The sequence below is a fragment of the Phoca vitulina genome, unplaced genomic scaffold (genome assembly GCF_004348235.1).
Source record: "Phoca vitulina isolate PV1807 unplaced genomic scaffold, GSC_HSeal_1.0 scaffold48, whole genome shotgun sequence".
NCBI lineage: Eukaryota > Metazoa > Chordata > Mammalia > Carnivora > Phocidae > Phoca > Phoca vitulina.
The window spans coordinates 6,935,742-6,960,035 of record NW_022589751.1 but is presented as its reverse complement, the minus strand read 5'-3'; the positions used below and the strand labels follow the sequence as shown (position 1 = coordinate 6,960,035).

Genomic DNA, 24,294 nt, shown 5'->3' with positions numbered 1-24,294 from the left:
GGTGTCCAGGATGGAGGTGGGGGGAGGTGTCCTGGATGGCCTGCACACACAGCCAGCAGCTGATGCTGGCTCTTGGCTAGGGCTAACGATCAAACACCTCCTCAGGCCCTTCCAGAAGGGCAGTCTCTAGATACTCATGCTCCCTCCATGGCAGATGGCTTCCCTTAGAGCAAGCATCCCAAGAGGACCAAGCCGAAGCTACGTGGCCTTGCCTGCCTCCTCGGAGAAGTCACACAGCATTCCTTCTCCACCCTTGAGGGGTCAGATATGTCTCCACATTCAAAGGAAGAGGACAGAGACTCCACCTCTCGGTGGGAGAAGTGTCAGAGAATTTGAGGGTTGGTTTTAAAATGCCAGAGTAATGCTAGCTGCTGCAACAATTAAACTTCCACATGTCAGTGGCTTAAAACACTAGTTTATTTCTCTGAAATTCACAGTCGGTATCCCAACAGGCAGCAATGCACCATGGATCCAGGCCCTTCCATCATGCGGCTCTGCTCTTCTTCAACTCAGGCACCTGAAGTTGCTGTTTCTTCTGCATCCAAAAGGGAACAGCACCTAGAATATCTTTCATGAGAGGGTTTTATGTGCCAGGTCTAGAAGTGACACACACGTCACTCCTACCTGTGTTACATTCGAGCCAGACTAGGTTGTGTGGCCACACCTGACTGCAAGGGAGGCTGGGAAACAGAATCTGGCTGTGAGCCTCTGCCAGAAAAGTGAATACAGGCTGCTCTCACATACACATTCTGGTGTGTTCTGGCCCCTTTGCTATTGGCAGCCCCCAAGTCAGGTGTGAGACTGGTTGGGGCAGGGCCCATGGTCAAGAGATATTTCTATCCATGACTCCTTCACAGATCCAGGTTCGCACACTGACCCTGCCTGCCCAGTTTGCCCTCCTGGGATGAAGGGCTACGTGCCCCTCAGGGCAATGTGGCTGAACGGTTTGCAGATGCCCATCCCTGTTTCAATGTCATTTTCCATTCCAGAAGCCAACAAAATCCTGCACCAGCACCTCGGGGCCCCTGATGAGCGTCTTGCCCTTCACATCCTCAGGTCTCAGGGACTGGTCCCTGAGCACGTGGAAACCAGGACTTTGCACAGCACCTTCCAGCCCAACATTTCCCAGGTAAAAGAGCCCTCCCTGTGAAGACCCATCATCCACATCCCAAACACAGTGGCAGGAGCTGACCCAGATTTGCCTCTTTTCTCTCTTTTGGACACTTTTAGATACACAAGAAATAGAAAAGCAACTCAGATTAGCTTTATCCCAAAGGGGAATTTATTGTAAGAATTTCCAGGTAACTCACTAAATCCAGACAGGAGGGGTGACTATGGCTCAGAACAACCTTGGGCCAGGATCTCTCCCCGTCTCTTGTCTGTTTCTCTCTCTGAATCTCTGTTAGTCTGCGCTTTTCCTGTGATCACCTTTCTATGTGCCAGAATATTGTAGAGCATTTCTAAGGTTTTTATGTTATAATGTAGCCCCATCTACTTCCAAACAGGGAAAGGGTTGCCCCAGCTTGGCCCAACTGTCCACCGCTGGTGGGCGGGGCCGGGTGGGCAGGGTCTGGGGAAGCACTGTGCTCAGCCCGCCTGGGGTGAGGTGGTATGTCTGAGACCAAAGAGCCAGGGAGGAAGGTGAGCCACAGTGCACCAGGTGGCTCATCACAGGGACCACATGGGTAGTGATGCAGGAGGGTCAGTGCCCAGGAGCTGGGGAGCAGTTTCCTGAAAAGCAAGGAGAGACATGGCAAATGACGGAATAATCCGCGTGGAAGCTTGTTACAAGGAAGACTCCTGGGCCATGCCTGCAGAGATTCAGATTCAGTAGGTCTGAGATGGGGGTAGGGAGGCGGAATCTGAGTTTTAACAAGTACCTGGAGGGGTTCTAATGGAGGTGGCTAGGAAATCACACTTAAAGAAATAGTAATCTAATGGATGCAAATATTGTTGACAATGACCACACAGCAGTGGACAAGCTTATCTCTAAAAAGTGGCCGCAAGTAGTCTGGGCTTACTAGTTTATTTTGTCACTCATTTCTTGCTTTTATTCTGTTCCACGTTTTCATTTCGTCCTTTTCTTATTTATTCCTTCCCCGCAAAGAGCCCTCCTCTTTCCTTCTCCTCTCTCCCTTCCCACCCCTCAATTGAATAAAGTCTCAAGAAATTACAAAGTGAGGAAGATTTCTACGAATCCACACCTCCCCTCCATGTGCCCCCCCCCCCAATCACTTCTACCTACTGGACTGGACAGACTGTGGCTGGGTCTTAGGAGACACCCAGATGCCTCATGTTCTGCATCATGCTTGATACATTACCTTGAGCCCTAGAGATTAGTTAGAGGAGAGTCAGGACCAGAGGAAAACTTATCCCTTTTCAAGAGTTCCAGTTAACTCATTTTGATCACCGTGCATAAGAAGCCAATCTAGTTTCCTTGGTAACCTTCTTAAAGACCAGTCTGAGGTATAGTCTAAAAAACATCCAAAAACAGTTTGGGGAATTTAAGTTGGTTCATATGGCTGATGTGGTTTGTTAATGGCATTCCTAGCTTGTCTGGAAGAACATTCTAGTCAGATAGATGGCCCTGGTCTGTGGCAGTGGGAGACCTGACAGGACCTCCCCAAGATGGCACCACAAGTGTTCTTTGGGCTTTCACCTTTCCCCTTCCTGCAAGCCTCCTCCCAGGTGGTGGACACCAGCCAGCTGATGTCAGGGAGTCCTCAACTTTGGGGAACAGTACTGTTCTTGCTGTTGCTTGGGGTCTCTCCTTTGAAAGTGCCATGTTGTAAGTCTTTCTTTTATAAATTAAATACCATTTTACATTATTTTGATTTTTTATCTGGAGGTAAGTGGAGAAACCCTTGGGTGTCACAAAATCAGGACTGAGAACAAGTAGGCAATGTGATGAATAGAGTTCTAAGTGAAGGATCCAACTTTCAAGTCATTTGTAAGAGGGTACATGAGTGTGTGTGTGTGTGTGTGTGTGTGTGTGTGTGTGTGTGTGTGTGTTGGGGGTTGGGTTAGCGATGGGAAGCCCTCTTTTTATTAGCCAGGGGGCGCTCAGACTATGACAAAGGTGGGCATATGTAGCCATCGGAGACTCCTGGTGAGAGTGGGAAGTGGGTGGCCTAAATGACAGTGAAGACAGATGATTTATCTCGGTTTGCTCCTCTGCTCTACTTTTTACTTTCCATATGGACTAGTAGATGGGCAGGCCTGAAGAAACAGTTTCACCTAGAAAATATGAAAGAAAGTTATAGTCTCTGCCACTTATAATACAACTTAATTTCTTTTTTCATTTTTGAACGATTTAGGGGAAACTTCAGATGTGGGTAGATGTTTTCCCTAAGAGTTTGGGGCCACCAGGCCCTCCTTTCAACATCACCCCCAGGAAAGCCAAAAAGTAAGTAGTCTTGAGACTCTACTATATCGGACTGGGGTCTTGGTGCAGGAGCAGAGAAAAAAGCCCACCTTCAAAATGTGCTCCTTTCAGATACTATCTGCGTGTGATCATCTGGAATACCAAGGACGTTCTCTTGGATGAGAAGAGCATCACAGGAGAGGAAATGAGTGACATCTATGTCAAAGGGTAAGGTTAGCATGCTCATTTGCCTTTGACAGACAAGGAATGAAAGGGACTCTCTCCTTCGTGAGTTACCATTATTCAAGGTGTCCTCTCTAGAATCCTTGATCAGGGGAAGCTGTTTCATTCCATTCGTGCAGTCCGCTCAGGAAGCTCCAGCGAGACACAGGGAGAGAGAACAGAAAGAGAAGAGAAATCTGTATGGATCTTGTTTATAAGCAGAGGTATCGAATGACTATTAGCACCAATAAATATTTCTACATTTCTCTTTTAAAGTGGGTTCAGTTTATTAGCAGCCTTGTTCTTTGTTTTTAGTCATGCAGTTCATTTTATCCCTTTTTGATACCTTGAGTAACTAGCCCTAGAAACACAAGGAAGGCTTTTTAAATTTCAGTTTCTGTATATTTTACTACCAGCAGCTAATGTCCATGGAAAAGAAACATTAGTATATTTCCAAAAAAATCTTTGATTCCACCAACACTTATGGAATGCCTGCATCCAACATATGAAGTGTCATAGCCGTTAATCATTCTGTTACTTGTATCATTCAATTCCAAATAATCCATGTTGGTGTTAGTTTCATGTTATATCCCGATCAGAGAGGTTGAGTACAGAATGGCATAGTGATTAAAGTGCCAGACTCTGGAGCCAAACTACCTGGGTTGAAATCCTGGTATTTTCTCTACCAGCTGGGCAAATTAATGAGCTCGCGGTTTCCCATCTGCAAAATGCAGATAAAGATAGTACCTGCTGCTCTGGGATATTCAGAATATTGAGTCACTCAAAGCATTTAGGACAGTGCCTGGCAGAGAGTAAACACTATGCGTATTAGAGTTGTCCAGAGAGACAGAACTAGTGTGTGAGTGGTTGGGGTGGGGGGAGGGAGAGAGAGGAGTCTGTTAAAAGGAATTGGCGCACATGATTCTGGAGGCTGAGAAGTCCCGTGGTTCTGCCATCTGGAAGCTGGAGGCTCAGGAAAGTTGGTAGTGAACTGGAGGCTGACTCCTCCTTCCTCTGCTTTTTGTTCTCTTCAGGCCTTCAACAGATTGGATGAGGCCCACCCACACCGGGGCGGGCAGTCTACTTCACTGACTCTACCAGTCCAGGTTCTAATCTCATCCAGAAGCACCCTCACAGACACACGCAGAATAATGTGTCATCCGGGCACCCTGTGGCCAGTCACGCCAACACAGAGAATGAACTAGTTAGCTAGTAGGATTACTATTCCACATAGACCAAGTTTGGTTCTTTGATATGTAAAAGACAAGACTTGTTGAAATTTAATATATTCATAAAGTGATAACAAAGTTTCCCTTATGATCCCAAGTGGCCTTCAATCAAAACTTTGTTGAAGACATAATTACTATCATTTGGGTTCACTGTAAACAGGGAATGTTTCATCAAGTTCTTCATTATTCTTTCTCATTTCAGGATCTTATTACCATTCCCCAAGGAAAACTAATCCTAGCTAATTATATATATATGCAAATTTATTTGACTGTCATAAGCATTATTTTTTTTTTTCAAATCAGAGAAACAAACGCAAGGAATACTGGACTGAGAGAAAACTCTAATCAAAGAATAAAAGCACAACCTAAAGTACCATGTCCTATTTGGAATTAAAATCTAAATACTATATGTGAAAAGATGAATTATGCATAAATAGTATGCCTGGCACCATTGCATGGTGATATAGTGTATTACTAACCCTAATACACATAGTGTTTACTGTCTGCCACAGGATAAGGGACAGCTAAGGCACTTCCCAGGTTGGATGCATACAAAGTTATACATATGTGTATACAAATACATAGAGTCATTGTTTAACTTGTTTTAAAATAAAAATGTGAAAAGATTCATATTTAGAATTCAATATGAAAAGATTCAAGAAAAAAAAGTGAAGAGCTTCAAGGGGTGAGTGGTCTGAGGAAGGAGGATGATGGCACTTTGGGGATCTTGTCAGGAGGTGAAGTCACCAAGGTCCTAGCCAAAGAGTGTGAACTCTCTTCCGCCGGTTAATTTAAAAGCTTAAAAGTGAATAAAGATGAACCTTTCAACTAATCTAGCTAGTCAGTTAATTAACTAGCAAAAAGGACAACTATTGTAGTTGATTGATATCAATACCACTACTAATAATAGGATCTAACGTTAGCATGTGACTTTCTAGTAGTCTCCATGGTCCCTTGAGGCAGAAGAACAGGCCTGGACTTTGGAGTCAGACCAACTTCTTCATTAATACTGAATTCTGTCGGTTACTGGCTGCGTGACCTTGACCTTGGGGAAGTTATTCTGTCTGGACCTCAGTTTCCTCATCTGTAAAATGGAGCTAGTTATGTAGTTGTTGGGAAGAATAAAACAAGGCATGCTGAGTACGTCAGATGATCGGTAACACAGTTAAGGATTTCGCCCTTTCCATTCTGGTCCTTCTAAGTCACCATCTTCCATTCTGTCCTCATGTTGACCATGGGAAGGGAGCACGTATTGTTAACCTCATTTACAGATGGGAGAGGAAGCCCAGAATGGTAAGTGGCAGAGTGGGTTCATAGCCAGGCCTGCCTCCTATCTGGGGAGTCCAGGTATGTCTTTTTTTTAAAACTCCACAGTCGATTGCAATGGGATTCTCATGGGCCATCAATGTGGAGAACCATGCCCTCTGCCACTTTACCAGTCTAAAATCCAGCATTCTCCTAGTCCCTAAACAGGCCCCTTCCCAATAGCAGGCAGATGTGACATCAGCTTCTTCCCCCAACGTTCATTCATTCCTTCAATAGGCCTACTACCTGCCAGGCACAAGCCACAGAAAACTTTTCAAATGTCAAAAGTTAAGATGTTAAATTGTTTATGGAAATGAATTTTCGTTGATATGCACATGGAAATAACAGCTTACATCTCCCTTGGTAGTCTTATTAATGTGATCATAGTGAATTTAAGAATTAAAAAAAAAAAAGGAAGCCGTAAGATGACTTGAGTCATGCCTGTTTTGTTTGCTTAAGTAAAATATGGAAGAGGAAATGCTAAAATTTTGAACTAACTCATATTCATTAAGCCTATCAGCAGTGATGAAAGACACTGATGAGTTATAGTTAGGAAGACTAGCATCATAGCCAGCAAGCTTCAGCATTCCCAAAATAGAAGATAAGTTGTTGATAGTTTCCAGAAAATGTCACCTTATCCCCGCTAACTGAAGTCTAAAGGGTTTCCTGCTTTGGTTTTAGAGGAATTATATTTTATTTGGCTACAACCAGTGTTGGATGCAACAGAGCACCTCCCCTTCATAAATCACCCCCAGCTCTGTAGATAACTGGAACCTGCCCAAGAAAAGTGCATTAATTCTCCTGCCCTTCACTCCCCTAATCACTGCACAATTTTGCGGCTAGATTACTTGTCAATCACATGAAGCTAAAGTCTGTTTGCTTCTGCTTTTCAGCTGGATTCCTGGCAATGAAGAAAACAAACAGAAAACAGATGTCCATTACAGGTCCTTGGATGGTGAAGGGAATTTTAACTGGAGATTTGTTTTCCCATTTGACTACCTCCCAGCTGAACAACTCTGTATCGTTGCTAAAAAAGTGAGTTCTGATCTATGCCCATGGGAAGTGGGTGTCCTGGGTCTGCTTCGCCAGATAGAGGGAATGTAGGAGCTGCTCAGAGCCTCCGAGGTCATGAGTCTGGCTCCCTCTCGGTGCAGGTGGGAACCTGAGACCCACAGAGGTGCAGATACTTGCCTAGGGCCACAAAGCTAAGACAGCTCTTTGTGCAATTCGGAAGGACCAGAAACACAATTGTCCTTCCCTAACATGTGGGCAGCAGGGTATAGGATCTAGTAAAGGGTAAACCTGAGGATCTTGTGTTCACATATGCAACCACCCAAGTATGTTTTTATGTCACAGGGAGACTGATTTCTTCCCATGATAAGCAGAACTGTTTGACTCATTAACCAAACAGAGGCAAGATATTAAAGGAGGTGAAATTTCCCTTTTACCTTCTTTATTAAACCTTAGCATCTGCTTTACCTCCTTCAGAAGCACTTCCATGAAGGTTCAAGGCCCTCATGGTCTTAATTAGTAAGACTCTAGTTACAGAACTCAACTCAAATTGGCTTATACCAAAAAAGTGATTTATTAGTTCACATTACTAAAAAGTCCAGGTTTGGCTGGCTTAGGAACGTTGGATCCCAGGTTGAACTGCTGTCTTTAGGAATTGCTCTCACTTTCTCCACCCCTCTCTCTGTCCTCTCCTATGGACCTCATTCCCTGGTGAGGCAAAATGGCTGCCCACAGCCCCAGCCCACCTCCTGGCCTCCCAGCAATCTCAGCAGAAAGCGAACTAATCCCGGATGGTGCCAACCAGAGTTCTGGAATTGGGCCTCCGTGTCTCTATGTGTTTGGGGTCACGTTCCCATCCCTGAACCAACCAATGTGGCCTGGGATGCAGTGCTCAGACTGGCCCAGCTCTGGAGTTAGGAACAGAGTCAGTTCTTCCCAACCTGCATGGACTGGAGAAGAGTCCCCAAGGAAAATCTGGATGCTTTTTCCCCAAAAAGGGGGCCTGAAATCTGGGCAGGCAATAATGAGAGGTGTCTTTTATAGATCCCCTGTCCCATTCCTGCTCCCCACATTCTATAAACTTTTCCCAGCTCTGCCTGTTCACCTCCTCTCGCCACACCTGATCAAAATGCACCTGCCTCATGTCCCACCTAGCCAGACCCTACCCTCTGCTGGCCCTACTCAGTGCTGCTGGTGTAGGGAGCAATTTTCCGTGCCAAGTGAGATAAATGCCTTCAAAGGGCACTTTCTAGAGACACAGGCTCAACCTGATGTCAAATCAAGCACACGTCCAGATGGTGAGGCAGACCAGTGAGAAGGTGAGGGATTTAGAGTCAGGTAGGCCTTTCCTACCTACCCACATCTAGTGTTGGACCTCTCAGTGCCCTGCGTGCCACCTGGAATGTAACACCACACAGGACAGTGAGGCCAGCCAACAGCAGAATGGGCTTCCTAGCCCCTCAGAGCCAGGGCTCTTGAGCCCTGCAAAGGGCAACATTTCTGGAATGTCATCTGAAAAACAAGAAACAGGGGCGCCTGGGTGGCTCAGTCAGTTAAGAGTCTGACTCCTGATTTTGGCTCAGGTCATGATCTCAGGGTTGTGAGATCGAGCCCCAAGTCGGTTGCCTGGGCATGGAGCCTGCTTAGGATTGTCTCTCTCCCTCTCCCCCCTCCAAGAAAAAGAAAAGGGGAAAGAAAAACAAGAAACAACCCAACCATCTTTCTTTGAATTCATGAAACACTGGGGGAATCCCATTCTGCTGGGGCCCGAGGCATGTAGGTGTAATTAGGCTGTGGAGGTGTTATTATGTTTGGCTAATATTGTTCGGGCAGAGGCAGAGACCAGAGGTGAGAACTTGGAGGACCCTTACCCAATCCTCCCTCCACCTAACTTTAGAATGAGGAATCTGGGTTGACCAAAGCATGTAAAACACAGCAATATTTTTAAAAGCCAAAAATGTCAGGACATTTTAAATCTGCGCTGATAAAACATGAAAGCTGAACCCCAGTCTCCTCACCCCCATGTGAGAAAAGTGTGCTCAGACATCCATGTTGGGGGGTAGAAGGTCACTGAGCAAATGTGACACCCCAGCAGGTGTTAGTGTGGGCGGGCCTAGAACAGCCTGGCTTTGGGAGGTTAATCTGAGCTGGCCATAGTGGTCTGGGGTGGGGGAGGGGGCAGATATAATCACTCCCCAAACCCCAGGAGTGGAAGCAGGGAGTCACACCGATAGGAACATGGCAGGCGGGAAACCTTCTGTTTGGGAATTGCCTGGGACAACCTTTTTGTCACCTAGCTGGTGGCCCTGAGATTTCCCATACCATGGGGTGGAGGACTGAGGGCAAGGGGGAGAGGGTATTAGAGGTGGGTTGCCGAGGAGAACAAAGGCCCCGTGCCCTGATGCTGGGGTTTCAACGGACCCGAGGGGAAGGTTTCAGAGTCCAGTAGTCTGTCATTTGGTTTTTCTGTTTCTCTTGTCATTTTAGGAGCATTTCTGGAGTATTGACCAAACTGAATTTCGGGTCCCACCCAGACTCATCATTCAGATATGGGATAATGACAAGTTTTCTCTGGATGACTATTTGGGTAGGGCTTACATTTGGATACTTTTCTCTAAGAAATTTTACTTGGAATCAGTGAAATCAGTTAAAATCTGGAATCAATGATTTAAATCTCCAGTACCGTGGATAATTAAGGGTTGGGGCACACTCACTGCCTGGATGTCCTCTGGGCAGTGTGGCCTACCTGCTTGCTGTCTCAAGCCCTCTGAAAATTTCGCACAGTGAACATCACCCTTTTCTGCAGGCCCCACCCACCTTCAAGGGCCCCCAAGGAGGCTCTTGCACCAGCTCCTGTCTTGCCATGAACACTCTGTTTTCGCAAGGGAATGCCTCAGCCCTGTCTCCACATCCAGACTACCCACTTTGCCTCCTCAGCACATTGGAATTGGCTCCCTCCTCCTCTGAGCTGCTCTCAATCCCTTAATGTCACCAGCCCTTGTTCTTTCCCCGGGTCCATCCTCCTCTGTGGTTAAAGGCACTTGTTAAACACCCCCCACCTTGGGCCCTTCCCTTTCTTGGTACACATGCCCCATCACCACCACAATAACATAATACTCTTCTGAATTCCCCTCTCCCAGGCCCTGGGTCTGCCTCATTGGGCTGCTCTGTTTTTCCTTCCCACTCTTTATATGCAGACCTTTGCCTTCCCTGGGGTTCTTTGGCTCTTCCCCAAACCCCCTCATCAATTTACCAACCCCCTCCTAAGTTGAAGGTAAAAAGCTTCAATGTTCACCTTTCAGCAAGATACGACTCCTAAACAAGCGCACGTAGCCTGCGCGCCCACCGTGCCTCTGTTCAGGGTAGCTTGAGACCACTATGAGCACATTCCGAATCTGCGTTTAGTGGACATCTAGTCTATAGATGTTTAATTCTTTTGAGCTTGTAGAAGAGCTCTGTTTATGTTTGTATCTTTGAGAAATAAACCGTGTCACCCTCTGTGAGATGCAGAGCAGTGGACAGACATTTCTTCTACCACTTTCCATCCTATCTGGAAGGAATTTTAAATGTCTACCAGGATCCCTTTCTCTAACTTACCCATCACCTGCTCAGAATCACTGTCTGCTTCTCCTCTGACAAGAACATTCTGTTCACTTGTGAACAATGGCTGATCCATTGAAGCTTATTTGGGTCTAATTGTTTCCTTGGCTAGGTTTCCTGGAACTTGACTTGCATCGCACCATCATTCCAGCAAAATCATCAGAGAAATGCAGTTTGGACATGATTCCAGACCTCAAAGCCATGAACCCCCTTAAAGCAAAAACTGCCTCATTGTTTGAGCAGAAGTCCATGAAAGGCTGGTGGCCGTGCTATGCGGATAAAGATGGCTCCCGCGTGATGGCTGTATGACTATTTCCCAGTTCGGGGTCATTCATTCCTTTTGTCATTTAGGCTCTGCCCTCTCTCAGTTGATGCCAGATAAGATAAGGAAGTGTTAAACTGGTGAGACCTTAAGTTACAGGAATGGTTTGTACTGGGATCACAAGAGAAGGTGGCAGATGCCATGAGCATATGTTTGGGGTTGTGTGGAAGGTGGAGGGATTGGAACGGTAGAAAAGCTAGGACCCTGGGTGGCTATACTATTTCCTGAGGACCCTCCTTCACCGGGAAGGCTAAGTTATTCTGAGCTTTCAGTACAATTCAATACAGAAAAAGGAACTTCAAATTCCAAACTCTTTTTGTTTAAAAAAAATAGATTTAAAACGGTGGAGGAAGCAGGGAGCCCTGACAGCCACTGGACACAAAGGCCGAAACTTATAAGCAAGTCTGGAGAACTCCCAGGTAGACTGTGACAGAGAAGCACAAGTCCAGGTTACCATGCATGTCACAGAAGACTCCCTCATTCATCATGTAGTATTGCTATTAATAACAGCTAACATCCTAGATCATTGATTAGGAGATAGGCAACATGCTAAGTGCCTCACGTTTTTTAAAACAATTTTGAGGTATAATTTACATAAAATAAACTGCACCTATTTATAGTGCACAATTGCATGAGTTTTGACTGATAGAGACACTCCTGAGACCACCACCAGAATCAAGATCCAGAACATTCCCATTGCTCCAGAAGTTTCCTTGTGCCCTTTGCAGTCTACTATTCCCTCCACTCCTGGCCCAGGAAACCACTTATCTGTTGTCTACCACTAAAGAGTAGTTTACAGATAATCTCACTTAGTTCTACTGACAATTCCAGAGAGTAGACATTATCTCCATTTTGTAGATTCAGGAAACAGGCTGGGATATAACATTATATGTTAACTATGCTTCAGTTAAAATTTTTTTAAATTTTATTTAAAAAATACTACTACTGAACTAGGTAAAATAAAAAACAACCCCCAAAATAGACTGGGAGAGATGCAGCGACTTGCCATAGTCAGACCCTCATTTTGTCTGACTCGTCCGTACAGGGGTCAGCGGGCTCCACCGCGGAGCCAGTTGTCAGGGTTGGGGTCCTCAGACTGTTGGTGACCTAGCGGACATTCCGGGGTCCTAGAAAGCCCGTGACAAGCCTGGCCATAAAAGTGGGCAACTTTCTAGACCTCTTTTGGCCTCAGCATCCTCAAGTGCACATGAGGGTCATCACAGTACCTGCTTTATAGGGTTGCTGTGAGCATCACACGGGGTTATCCACGTAGAAGCCTTAAACAGTGTCCAGAACATCACTTAGGAACCTGTATGAACACAGACGTAGCATTCATTTGTTCGTTCATTCGTCTATTCAGCTAGTGTACACTGAGTACCCACGGAGTGCCCTCCCTGCTCCGTACAGCGGGGCGAGCATGGTTAAGCAGGAAGCATGGAGGCTCCCTTGGAGCCCACAGTTAATGCTCAGTAAGTGTTCCATGTTGTTATTAGCAGTATTCAGGTTAATCTGGTCCAAATAAAGTTACAAAGGACAGTGTGTGAGAAGGCAAGGAGATGGATATGAGAAAGTTAGACGATGGGGCACAGAGAATGAAAAGCAGGGAGCAGGGAGAGGGAAAGCTATTTGTCCTCTCAGTTTCCCACAGTGGGTCGGTTCAGAAACACATGGAAGAGGAAATGCGATGAAATCTCTTGAGGAAAATTTAAGGCAATCTAAGGATTGTTTTACAAGAATAAAAATCATTGCTCAGGGAATACTCCTTGGGTTGAAATGAAAATATTTGTGAAACGTGATGTCATGTGTTTAACCTGTTCTGCTTTACTGAAGGGGAAAGTGGAGATGACATTGGAAATCCTCAACGAGAACGAGGTGGACGAGAGGCCAGCCGGGAAGGGACGAGATGAACCCAACATGAACCCCAAGCTGGACCCACCGAAGTGAGAGGCCCTCTTTGTTCTCCACGATGTCTGATCCCCAAACACCTGCAGTCTGAAAGCCCCCCTTCCAATATGCTTAGTGGAATGGATTCAGTGTTGTCTTAATTTTGCACTTAATAGGGGTGGGGGATGGAGAGCTTGGTGATCCAGCTTCATTTTAACCTTTCTCCTTTCCCACAAAACCAAAGTCCAGAGTGTCCTCAGTATCTTAGGGGGCCGTAAAATGTTAAAGACTCTTTCTCAGCCAACTAAGGGGAATAATATCTTTTCTTGACTTTATCAATGTTATTAACTGTTCTTTAAACTGTGTTAGGTTCTGAGGTAAAGTATCTGTCCTACCCGAGTTGGGTAGGTAAAACCATTTCTTTGCAATTTTTGCAGCCGACCAGAAACCTCCTTCCTCTGGTTCACCAACCCGTGTAAGACCATGAAGTTCATCGTGTGGCGCCGATTTAAGTGGGTCATCATTGGCCTGCTAATCCTGCTGATCCTGCTGCTCTTCGTGGCCGTGCTCCTGTACTCCTTACCGGTAGGAGTCCTTGGCCTCGTGTCTTGGCTTTTTGTGTGTGATTTATGGTCAGTCACCCAACTTGGTTCCTGCCTTGACCTATTTAGCAGTTGTGGTGTTGCAACCCTTCAGCCTTTGGGAAATTTAAAGTGATGTGTGTTGTGATGAGAACGACATTCTTAGGGTGTCACAAATTACAGGCAGAACTTCCTGGTTTGAAAAAAATTTTGGTTTCAGGAATTCTAGGAGAAACCCCTCAGACCTTTAGCAGTGTGGGTCAGGATAATAGCCAGCATATCTGACTGATCTTCCTACCTTCACACTTTCTTGTCCCAAACCATCCTGCAAGCTAACTCCTTATCCTCGCATCCACAGATCCCCAAATCTGGGCTCAGTATAGGTCCACATTAACCCTGAACTTCACCCAAACTAGCTAGTGCCCACAGCTCCCCTGCAGGTATTGCCCTTACCTGCCAGGAAGCCTTTGCCAATGCTGTTCCCTTGCCCATGTTGTGTCTATCAAAACTTTACTTGTTCTTTAAGGCCTGCATCACATAACGTCTCCCTTAAATTTTCCTCAATCACCTTAGTCATAAATGGGAGTCTAGATGGGAGGTTTGCCTGTGTGCCTAGAAGTCGTACCTTCATTCTTTCATTCGAGGGATTTATTGAGCATCTACTACAGGCTAGGAATCAGGATGTTGAGATGACCAAGGCTTGATTTCTTACCCACGAACAGTTCATGGCCTGGGGACAAGCAGACATATGAATAAGTAAATTATTATGAAAGACAAGCTTTTATAGAGATAGGAACAGATGAGCATAGGATCCTATGGCTGAGGATGGTTTCACCAAGGAGGTAAAGCGCATTTTGCCAAGTGGAGAAGGGACAGTCCAGGCATTTAAAGTCTCTTCCTTCGACTCGTACTGGAAATAATACAGATGTTTTTGTGGAGGGTAACATAGTCACAACCACAACAGCAGAGATGTAAGGTCTCTATTTGTCCCTAGTGTCATACTTCGTTTGTTAATGCACACGCACACTGGTTTCTATTTGCCAGTAGTCCGATCTGTCTTGACCATTTAAAAAACAGTAATTTCTTCTTACTGATTTAGATTCTATTGATTTAAACCAGTGGTTCTCAACTGATGGCAGTTTTGCTCTCGGTAGGATGGTTGGCACCCCTGGGGGTTGCCGCGGACACGGGGCAGGTAGAGGCCAGGAACGCTGCACACACCGCAGGGCATGGGCCAGTCCCCGATGACAGAGAATCACGTGGTTCTAAATGGCAGTAGTGCCAAGGCTGAGAAACCCTAACTTATTTATTTTTTTTAACATTCTGTTTTCTTTTTAGAATTACTTGTCAATGAAGATTGTGAGGCCAAATGCATAGTGGAAGCAAAAGCTTCTTTTCAAGTCATCCGGCAATGAGGGAATCCTGTCTCTGTTTATAGACCGAAATCAAGAGTGATTTTGTTTGCATCTGACACTGATCCGAGCGGCTTGTTAGGTTACTTCACCGAGGCCCGGAGCTCCCAGAGGTCTAGGTCCTGAAAAGTCAGGCCAACAAGCAACATTTTTATTTTGTTATCTTTTGAAGTATTAAGTTTTAACCATGTTTTTCGGGATATTTTTCAAGGTGGCTGGTTCCATTTAAAAAGCATCTTTTTTATGAGTCTTTAATTTTATAATTCAATTTTTAGAAATTGCTGAAATCAAACTAGACTATTTCTGCATCTTAACTTCATATACTTATTTGTAATCAAAAAGGACTGTGCATTATAAAATAGAATAGTGACAGTCATTCTTATTTATGCCTGCAACCACTTTTACGGTATTTTATACGGATGAGTGTCGTAAGACTCTATTCAATCTCTGTGATGAACCCAAATAAAAACATTTCACCTTTGACGCATAGCTGTTCATTGTAGCTGTGCGCTGAGCTGGGAAGGAGGCAGTTCCTAGTCCTCTGGGTCTCCGTGGATGGAATGGCACAGCATACCACTCAGCCATAAACCTTTCATACGTGTGCTGCCAAATCTTAGCCAGTGGGCCAAACTGAGGCTAATATAATAAATAATAAAAGCTAATGCTTATTAAAAGTACTTATTCTTTGTACAGCATTGTTTCAAATGCTTTATGTGTATTAACTCATTTAATCCTCAAGATAATCCTATAAAGGTAGGTAACATCAACCCCATTTTACAGTTGAAGAAATGGAGGCACAAAGGTGAAGTAACTTGCAAAAGGCCACACAACCAATAAATGGTAGAGCTGGAATTTGAACCCAGGCAGTCTGGAAGGATGCAGGTGTCCCTGCCACCAGCTGCACATATCGGCTTCGACACTGCGCCTGACACGGTGGTAACGGACCTGTTTTCCTTCCTCCTGACTTCGAGACCCCCCACTTTCTTCTTTCTCGGTCTTGAGCAGGTGGAAGGCAGTCTTCTAGCTTGTTTTTCTCCTATTTAGTGAGTCTTGGAAGGAAAAGAGTCTGCTTTTATCTGCTTTTGGAACTAGAACATCAGATGTACCAGTCTGATGCAGTACTGGAAGCTTCCATGTGTTGAGTACTGGCCAGGTCTCAGATACTGTAAAGTGCTTTCCATACATGATTCCATTCGGCCCTCACCTTAATCCAGTGAGGGAGGCATTATCGTTCCCAGGATGCAGACGAGTCTGAGGCATGACCAGGGCACACAAAAAACAGTGTAAGGAACTTATGCAAGATTTGTATTTGTGCATATTGAAATAATTTATAAAAGTAAATCAACATTGGAGGTTCATAACAATAAAACTAAGAGATCCAGTTTGAGAAATACTGCTATACTTTGTTTCGCCTTGTAGCGATATGGGTGTGGCTTGTTTTCGCAACTGACTGTAAGCTCCTTTAGGACAGAGTTACCACCTGTGGGATCACCCCAGGCTGCCCCAGGGCAGCAGGCGTGGATTTGTACCCCTGGTCATGCCTCAGACTCGCCTGCATCCTTCCAGTGCTTGCAGACTGCTCCAGTGTGGGGACCCCTGGGCCCTCCGTTATGGGGTTGACAGGTGTCACCATGGCGCTCAGCTATGGACGAGCTAGACTCCTAACCTTCTGAGTCACACTGGCCCTACACCCAAACCGCTACTTTCTTAGAACATCACATCATCTTGCTTATAATTAACGGAAGGTTGACAGCTTTCAGCTAATTTAGGGGACATTCTAATGATGTAAGGGAGACAATTTCACTTAAAACTAGATTATCTTGGAGGAAAAAAAATAGGCTCCACAAAAAACATTGCTCCAGGCAAGGCTGTTATTTTGAATATTTAACAATCAGTACGGCCCTGACACCAGCCAATCAGAATAGAGGCTTTACCCCATCACAGTGGAGAATGGCTATTATAAACCTAGAACTGCCACACCAGTGCGTGCAGGTTGAATATTAGCCTTCCTTCCAGGGAACCCCACCAATACACGCTCCCACAGTGCCTCCCTCGAGGAATACAGGCATACCTCAGAGATACTGCGGGCTTGGTGAATACATACTTAGCATAATTCTTAAGAGCTCTAGGATTTTTGGTAGAATAAATGGGCATTGGCTTCAACTTTAAGTCACCAGCTGCATTAGCCCCTAACAAGAGAGTCAGCTTGTCCTTGGAAGCTTTGGAGCCAGGCATTGACTCAACTCTAGCTATGAAAGTCCTAGATGGCATCTTCTTCTGATATGACTGTTTTCTCTACATGGAAAAATCTGTTGTTGAGTGCGGCCACCTTCATTATCTTAGCAAGATCTTCTGGATAACTTGCCGCAGCTTCTACATCAACACTTGCTGCTTCACTGTTACGTTATGGAGATGGCTTCTTTCCTTGAACCTCACGACCCAACTTCTGCTAGCTTCAAACTCTGCAGCTTCCTCACCTCTCCCGGCCTTCACAGAATTAAAGAAAGTTAGGGCCTTGCTCCAGATCAGGCTTTAGCTTAAGGAAATGTGGCTGGTTGGAGCTTCTATCTAGACCCCTAGAACTTTCTCCGTATCAGCAATGAGGCTGTTCTGCTTTCTTTATCATGTGTTCACTGGAGTAGCACTTTGAATTTCCTTCAAGAACTTTTCCTTTGCATTTACAACGGGGCTAACTGGCTCAAGAGGCCTAGCCTTCGGCCTCTTTCAGCTTTTGACATGTCTTCCGCACTATGCTTAATCATTTCTAGCTATTGATTTAAAATGAGAGATGTGCACTCGGCATCAGGGAAATCCAAATCAAAACCTCAATGAGATACCACCTCACACCAGTCAGAATGGCTAAAATTAAGCAGTCAGGAAATGACAGAAGTTGGCGAGGATGCAGAGAAAGGGGAACCCTCCTACACTGTTGGTGGGAATGCAAGCTGGGTGCAACCACTCTGGAAAACAGTATGGAGCTTCCTCAAAAAGTTGAAAATAGAGCTACCCTACGACCCAGCAACTGCACTACTGGGTATTTACCCCAAAGATACAAATGTAGGGATCCGAAGGGGCACCTGCACCCCAATGTTTATAGCAGCAACGTCCACAATAGCCAAACTATGGAAAGAGCCTAGATGTCCATCAACAGATGAATGGATAAAGAAGATGTGGTATATACACACAATGGAATATTATGCAGCCATCAAAAAAATGAAATCTTGCCATTTGCAACAACATGGATGGAACTAGAGGGTATTATGCTAAGTTAAATAAGTTAATCAGAGAAAGACAAGTATCATATGATCTCACTGATACTAGGAATTTGAGAAACAAGACAGAGGAACATAGGGGAAGGGAGAGAAAAATGAAACAAGACGAAACCAGAGAGGGAGACAAACCATAAGAGACTCTTAATCTTAGGAAACAAACTGAGGGTTGCTGGAGTGGTGGGGGGTGGGAAGGATGGGGTGGCTGGGTGATGGACACTGGAGAGGGTAGGTACTATGGTGAGTGCTGTGAATTGTGTAAGACTGATGAGTCACAGACCTGTACCCCTGAAACAACTAATACATTATATGTTAATTTAAAAAAATGTTTTTAAATAAAAAAATAAAATGAGAGATGCGCAACTCTTCCTTCCACTTGGGGGCCACTATAGGGTTATTAACTGGCCTGATATCAATATTGTTGTGTCTCAGGGAATAGGGAAGCCTGAGGAGAGGGAGAGAGATGAGGCGGAGCAGTCAGAACACATGCATTTATTAAGTTTGCTGTCTTATATGGGCGCAATTCATGGCACCCCAAAACAGTTATAATAGTAACATCAAAGAGCACTGATCACACACTACCATAAGAAATAGAATAATAAAAATGAAAAAGTTTTAAATGACCAAAATGTGATTACACAAAGTGAGCAAATGCAGTTGGAAAAATGGTGCCAATCGACTTGCTCGACACAGGGTTGCCACAAACCTTCAAATGTAAAAAACGCAATACCCATGAAGTTCAATAAAGCAGAGTGTGGTAAGAAGAGGCTTGCCTCTAGTTGCTGAGTAGATCAACGAACGGCTATAAGGAAAGTCTTTTCCTCCTTTGCCTTCAGCAGACCTGACTGGAATGCACAAGTGTGGTTCCTTTGAGTAAGTGGCTGTGGAGCTCTATTAGGAATGAAATAATTCCCAGAGAGTGTATTAAGCTGGCTTTCTGCGTAGCACCCCTCCCCCTCCTCCCATCCCCCCAGAAAAATGCTTCATCTTGTCAAAAGATAATGGTCCCTCATTTGAGGTTGTTAGCCGCCTGGTGACCTATAAATGATAGCTAAAAGCTGGAACTAATCTCAGTCCAGTCAGATTGTCGCTTCGCTGTGAATTAAACACCACTTAGTCCTAACTGATTCTAGCAAGTGCCACCATTACCATTGGAGCCTTCATTAGGAAAATAAATCTCCATCAATGTCTTGGGCGTGACAGGGAACTGAAAATCCTGACAGGCTAACACTTGATTTTGTTTTGTTCTTCCTTTCTGGTTTTAGGGCTAGAAAAATATATATATATATGTCACAATTAGACCTGCACGTTGCTTTAAAGAGCTGTTTAAAAGGTGGGCCGAGTTCTGCAGCCCATTTTGGAAAGGGAGCGGAGGGGAGCTGAGCAGTCTGGTTTTCCAGCTGCTGGCCAAGTGGCAGCTCTTTGCTCCTCTGAGTTCACCCCGGCTCGGAGGATTGTTTGTCCAAAGACTGGAGCTGACTTGTTTCACCACTGTTGAGCAGATGTTATTATAAATACCAGGAGAAGGCAAGGGTGCTTTCCAGAAACTGCTGTTCAGTTCAGAGAAAGTACAACTTCACAGCCATGTGGGGAACCAACACTGACAATGATTTCAAAGTTTAAAAACCCTCTACAGTTTAAGTATTTCATGCTAAATAGATTTCTTTGTGAGGCCAATACGTTCAGTACTCTGGACCATATGCATGTAGCCTCCCAAAGCAGATGGGAATTCCATTCCAAAGAATGCTTTTCAGAGTCTGCTTGATGTGGAATTAGTTCATAATGGAGTCGATGTTGTAAATAGATTAAGCACCCACCATCTTTGCAGCCGAGTTTTGTGTTTGTTCAGCATTGAATGGCAACTCCCTAATCTTTCTTAGGTTAAACATAATGGTGTCCCAAGGAAGATCAAAGGAAGGCTGCTTTTCCCTTGGATATACATCCCCGAAATGAAATGCCAGAGTTCATGAAGTTCAAGAAAAACACAAGAGAAACATGTAACATGGACTAACTGCAAGACCAAACGAGTAAGGGAATGTAATGAAAAACACAGGCCCGCCATATGTATGGTCAAACTCATAACTTCACGGGTGCAACTTCGTGGGGGATACAGACTCCAGATTTTTACTATCTAAATAAACTTAACAGGAAAGAAAAAGTATAATTTTTTGAGCCACTCCACAGTCAACTGAATGCTTCTCAGGGCAACCTGATTTTGCCAAAAAGTTTATCTCAACTTCTTAAAAAGGCCCATTCAGCCCTTGACTAATATTAATGTGCTACTTCCATGTGTTTTCACAAAATCCTAGAGCCAAACCCATAATCCTCTCCCCCGTCATATTTCAGCTAAGTCCTGCCCCGGTAATTATCAGGAAGAGGACCAGGAATATCCAGCTGCATCCCGATGCGGCACGGCAGCCTTTCAGAAGGGGTTTCGCTTGGATCAACAGGATAAACAAAATGAATGAATGGAATCCTGTCTTTGAGGCGGCGAGAGCGTGGGGCCAGGGGATTCCAGACGTCTGGAAGCCTGTGAGCTCAGCCGGGTCGGTCACAGCATAACGCTGTGACTTTGGGTATCCCGTCTTCAGCCTCTTTTCCCTCCTTTGTGACAGGGATGCTGAATTCAATGAGCCTGTTTGTCCCAGCATTGTTTATGCTTCTCTGGGGCTTGGTTTCCTCACCTGTAAAACCGGGACTATAATCCTCGTGGAATGATTATGAACATAACATTATTTAGAATATGCAGAAGTGTGGAGAACAGTACTGGAGACAAAGCGAGCATGCAATGCTCATTTGAGTCAGTATCTTAATCATCGTCCTCATCGCTACAGGACAAGAACAGCCAAACAGATATGGGCCCAACGGTTTCCTCCATGTTCTGCTTTTGAAAAAATGTAGTCTGAGAAAGGATTCGAAGCACTGCTATCCCAAATGATGCTGATTTCCCCCCAAGTTCTAAGTGCACGTTCTTAAGTAGAGAAAGCAGGCAAAAGTGCTAAGAGAATAAGCCAGTCCCCCCCCCCCCAAATTCAATAGAATTACCATATGATCCAGCAATTCCACTTCTGGGTATATACCCCCAAAGAACTGAAAGCCGAGACTCAAACCTATTTGTACAGTGAAGCTTGTGTCGGCAACATGCAAACAGCCGAAAGGTAAAAGTAGCCCAAGTGTCCACTGAAAGACGAGTGGATAAAGCAGATGGGGCATGGGGATACAATGAAATATTCTTCAGCCTTCAAAAGGGAAGAAACTGTGGCCCATGCTGCAGCTTGGATGATGAACGCATAACGCCTGAGACGCATCAGGAGGGCATTGTGCAGGTGAAATAAGCCAGACAGAGAACAGATGCTGCACTATCCCACCTAACACAGCGTCCCCAGAGTATCAAACTCCTAGAGACAGGAGGAGACTGGTGGTTGCCAGGGGGCTGAGGAGGGGGACTTGTGGGGGGTTCGTTCTTGTTTAATGCGGACAGTTTCGGCTTCACCAGATGAGAAGCTTCTATGAGAACTGAGATCGTGCCACAGCGGGAACGCACCTGGTGCCACTGAGCCGCGCACCTAGGAACGCTAAGTTTATGTTATGTGTATTCTACCACCATAAAAAGAACGGGCAGAGAATGAAAGGTCTGTTCAGACAGACCCTTCCATGAACTCAGGGGACCTACTCTTCTCCTGCTCCCCGTGGATCCAAGAGGCCAGTAAGACTTGCTGACTAACCACGGGGTGAATCCTGTCTCATAACCAAAGTACAGGTCACACAAGGGTCTTTGGAGAGCTAAATCCAGCGCTCACAGATCAGATTTGCTTGGCCCAAATTGCCTTTTTTGAATTAGGTGTCCATACTTTAAATATAAGAAAAATTTATATTAAAAAATAATGTTTTGAGCTTTTCTTAACAAATTATAAGATCTGTTAATTTTTCAGTGGAAAAAAAAAAAAAGAATCATCTGGAAGCCTCCAGGCTGGGTATCTCTCTGTCCCTGTCTCCCCCATCACAGCCATGCCCCTGCCCTGCTCCGCTCTGGACTTTAGGGCAGCACCTCCCTCCCTCCTGGACCCTTCTCACCCTCCCCAGCTGCCCCAAGTCAGCCACGACCCCAGGTTCCAGGGAAGTACAATTAGCAGCTTTCAGACAGACTTCTGTCAGAAAAGGACATGTGAACAGCCAATATGGAAAGAAGCTCACTGATTACTAAGGAGGAAAATACAAAGGTAAAGCCTCAATGAGGTATCCTTTCCCACCCCTCAGATGGGCAGAAAATTTAAAAGTCTGACTTCAAAGACTCATGAGGGATTGAACAATGTATATTTTTTACACAGCTGGTGGGAGTATAAATTGGGTAAAACCACTGTGGAAAACAATGTGGCATTGACCCAACGACTCCACGCCTCAGCTTATACCCTAGAGAAACATCAACACCCGGGCACCTGCAGACAGATACAAGAAGGTTTGAAATAGCAGAACCCTGGAGAGACCCCCATGTCCATTAACAGCAACTGCATAACAGGGGTGAGGTGTAGTTCTATAACAACATATTATAAAGCCCTGAATGAATGAACTGGGAATGAATCACAGCCACACAGGACATGCTTAGTAAAAATGTTGGGTGGAAGAACAAGTCAGAGAAGAATCCCTACAACATTCTTTCTTTTATATACAATTTAAAAACATGGAACACCAAACATATTGTTTAGCCGGCAAAGACATGGTAAATCTACAAAGACAAGCAAAGGGTTGTCAGCCTCGGGAGATGGAGATCTTTGGGGAGGGAAGGAGATGGAACCAGGGAGGGGTTCCTTGACAGATCCAAAGATAATGGTAAATGTTTCTTTTTACTGGGTGGTGGGTACAGGGATGCGTGTTCATGGAATCAGTATTACTTATATTTCCTATGTCCTATAAAGATACTCTTTCGGAGCTAATATGTAATTTTTCAAAAAATTCAAAAGTTGCTTCTTCTTCCAAAAGGATCAGGTCACTGCACAGTCTGCTGAGGTTAAACATGAAGAACAGCTTTCTGAGGCACTCAAACTCATGGCAAAGTTGATCTGGGAACAAACACACAGTAAGTCTTGTAAAAGCTATTTATCACAGTCATTCAAAACCTCAGGTAGAGAGAAGGTCAGAAGAGTGTCAGAGTCTGGGGCGCCTGGCTGGCTCAGGAGGTGGCGCGTGTGACTCTTGATCTCGGGGTTGTGGGTTCAAGCCCCACATTGGGTGCAGAGAGTACTTAAAAAATTTTTTTTAAATCTTAAAAAAAAAAACGGGCGTGGGGGGGTGAGAAAAATATCAGAGTCTAGTCAGGAAACAGAGTCCACATCAGGCATGTCATTCAGTAGAGGGTCCTCCCCTAGGAAGAGGGGGACAGATGAGGCGGGGCACTGTCCTGGGGGTACAGGGACCTCAGGGGGGATGCACGCACTATCAGCCACACTCCCAAAAGCAGAGCGGGAGAGGGAGAAGTGCCCGGTCTCTTTATTCCTCCTCCCCTCCGTCTCCCAGAAAGGCCTCCCCCGGACCAGCCAGACCAGCCGTAACCTGAGAAACAAGAGTTTGCCCAGTCTGGCCCCCGGCATAGAGCAGCTCGCGGGGCAAGGACGGGAGCAGAGAGCGGCGGAGGCCGGCGGGACGGGGCAGCCACCCAGAGACTGCAGCATAGACTCCGGCGCGCGCTCGTATTTAATCTTCGCCACCATTCGACTGGGTCGGCTCGAGGTTGCTCCTCTTCGTAAGAGTACAGTTCAGAGAGGTGAAGTGATTGGCTGAAGATCATCGGGCAATCTGGTGGTGGAGTCAGGATTGAGACCTGGATGATCTGAGTCCAGAGTCACTCCCCTGGCGCATGCTACTTCTTCCTCCCCGCCTAAAGGGCTACGGTCAGATGAAATAGTAACAAAATCAACCCAGGGGATCAAAAACTTAAGGATTAAATTCAACGATTTAATGACTGTCTCTCTCTCCACAGGGCCACATTTGTACTCTAATTTTCATTCCAGAACACTTATCAATCTTACGGGGAACGAGAGGAGGGCTTCCAGAGTAAAACCAGTTGGCCTTCCCAGTCACACCAATTCCACGTGTGCCTC

The 24,294-nt window shown here is 45.3% G+C and overlaps 1 protein-coding gene across 2 annotated transcripts in view; it reads left to right on the top strand.

Annotated features, from left to right (window-relative positions):
* MYOF (myoferlin) overlaps positions 1–17,708 on the top strand; it is a 160,004-nt gene extending 142,296 nt beyond the window's left edge. The window contains exons 47-55 of one of the 2 annotated variants that reach the window (XM_032432325.1): positions 990–1,129; positions 3,318–3,406; positions 3,497–3,592; positions 7,014–7,155; positions 9,619–9,718; positions 10,844–11,034; positions 12,884–12,993; positions 13,375–13,522; positions 14,857–17,708. In XM_032432325.1, the coding sequence (XP_032288216.1) occupies positions 990–1,129; positions 3,318–3,406; positions 3,497–3,592; positions 7,014–7,155; positions 9,619–9,718; positions 10,844–11,034; positions 12,884–12,993; positions 13,375–13,522; positions 14,857–14,895 (1,055 nt within the window). In that variant the 3' untranslated portion in view covers positions 14,896–17,708. The remainder of the gene's footprint in view (positions 1–989; positions 1,130–3,317; positions 3,407–3,496; positions 3,593–7,013; positions 7,156–9,618; positions 9,719–10,843; positions 11,035–12,883; positions 12,994–13,374; positions 13,523–14,856) is intronic. The other variant, XM_032432326.1, reaches the window with a different exon arrangement.
* The last annotated feature ends 6,586 nt before the right edge of the window (positions 17,709–24,294 follow it).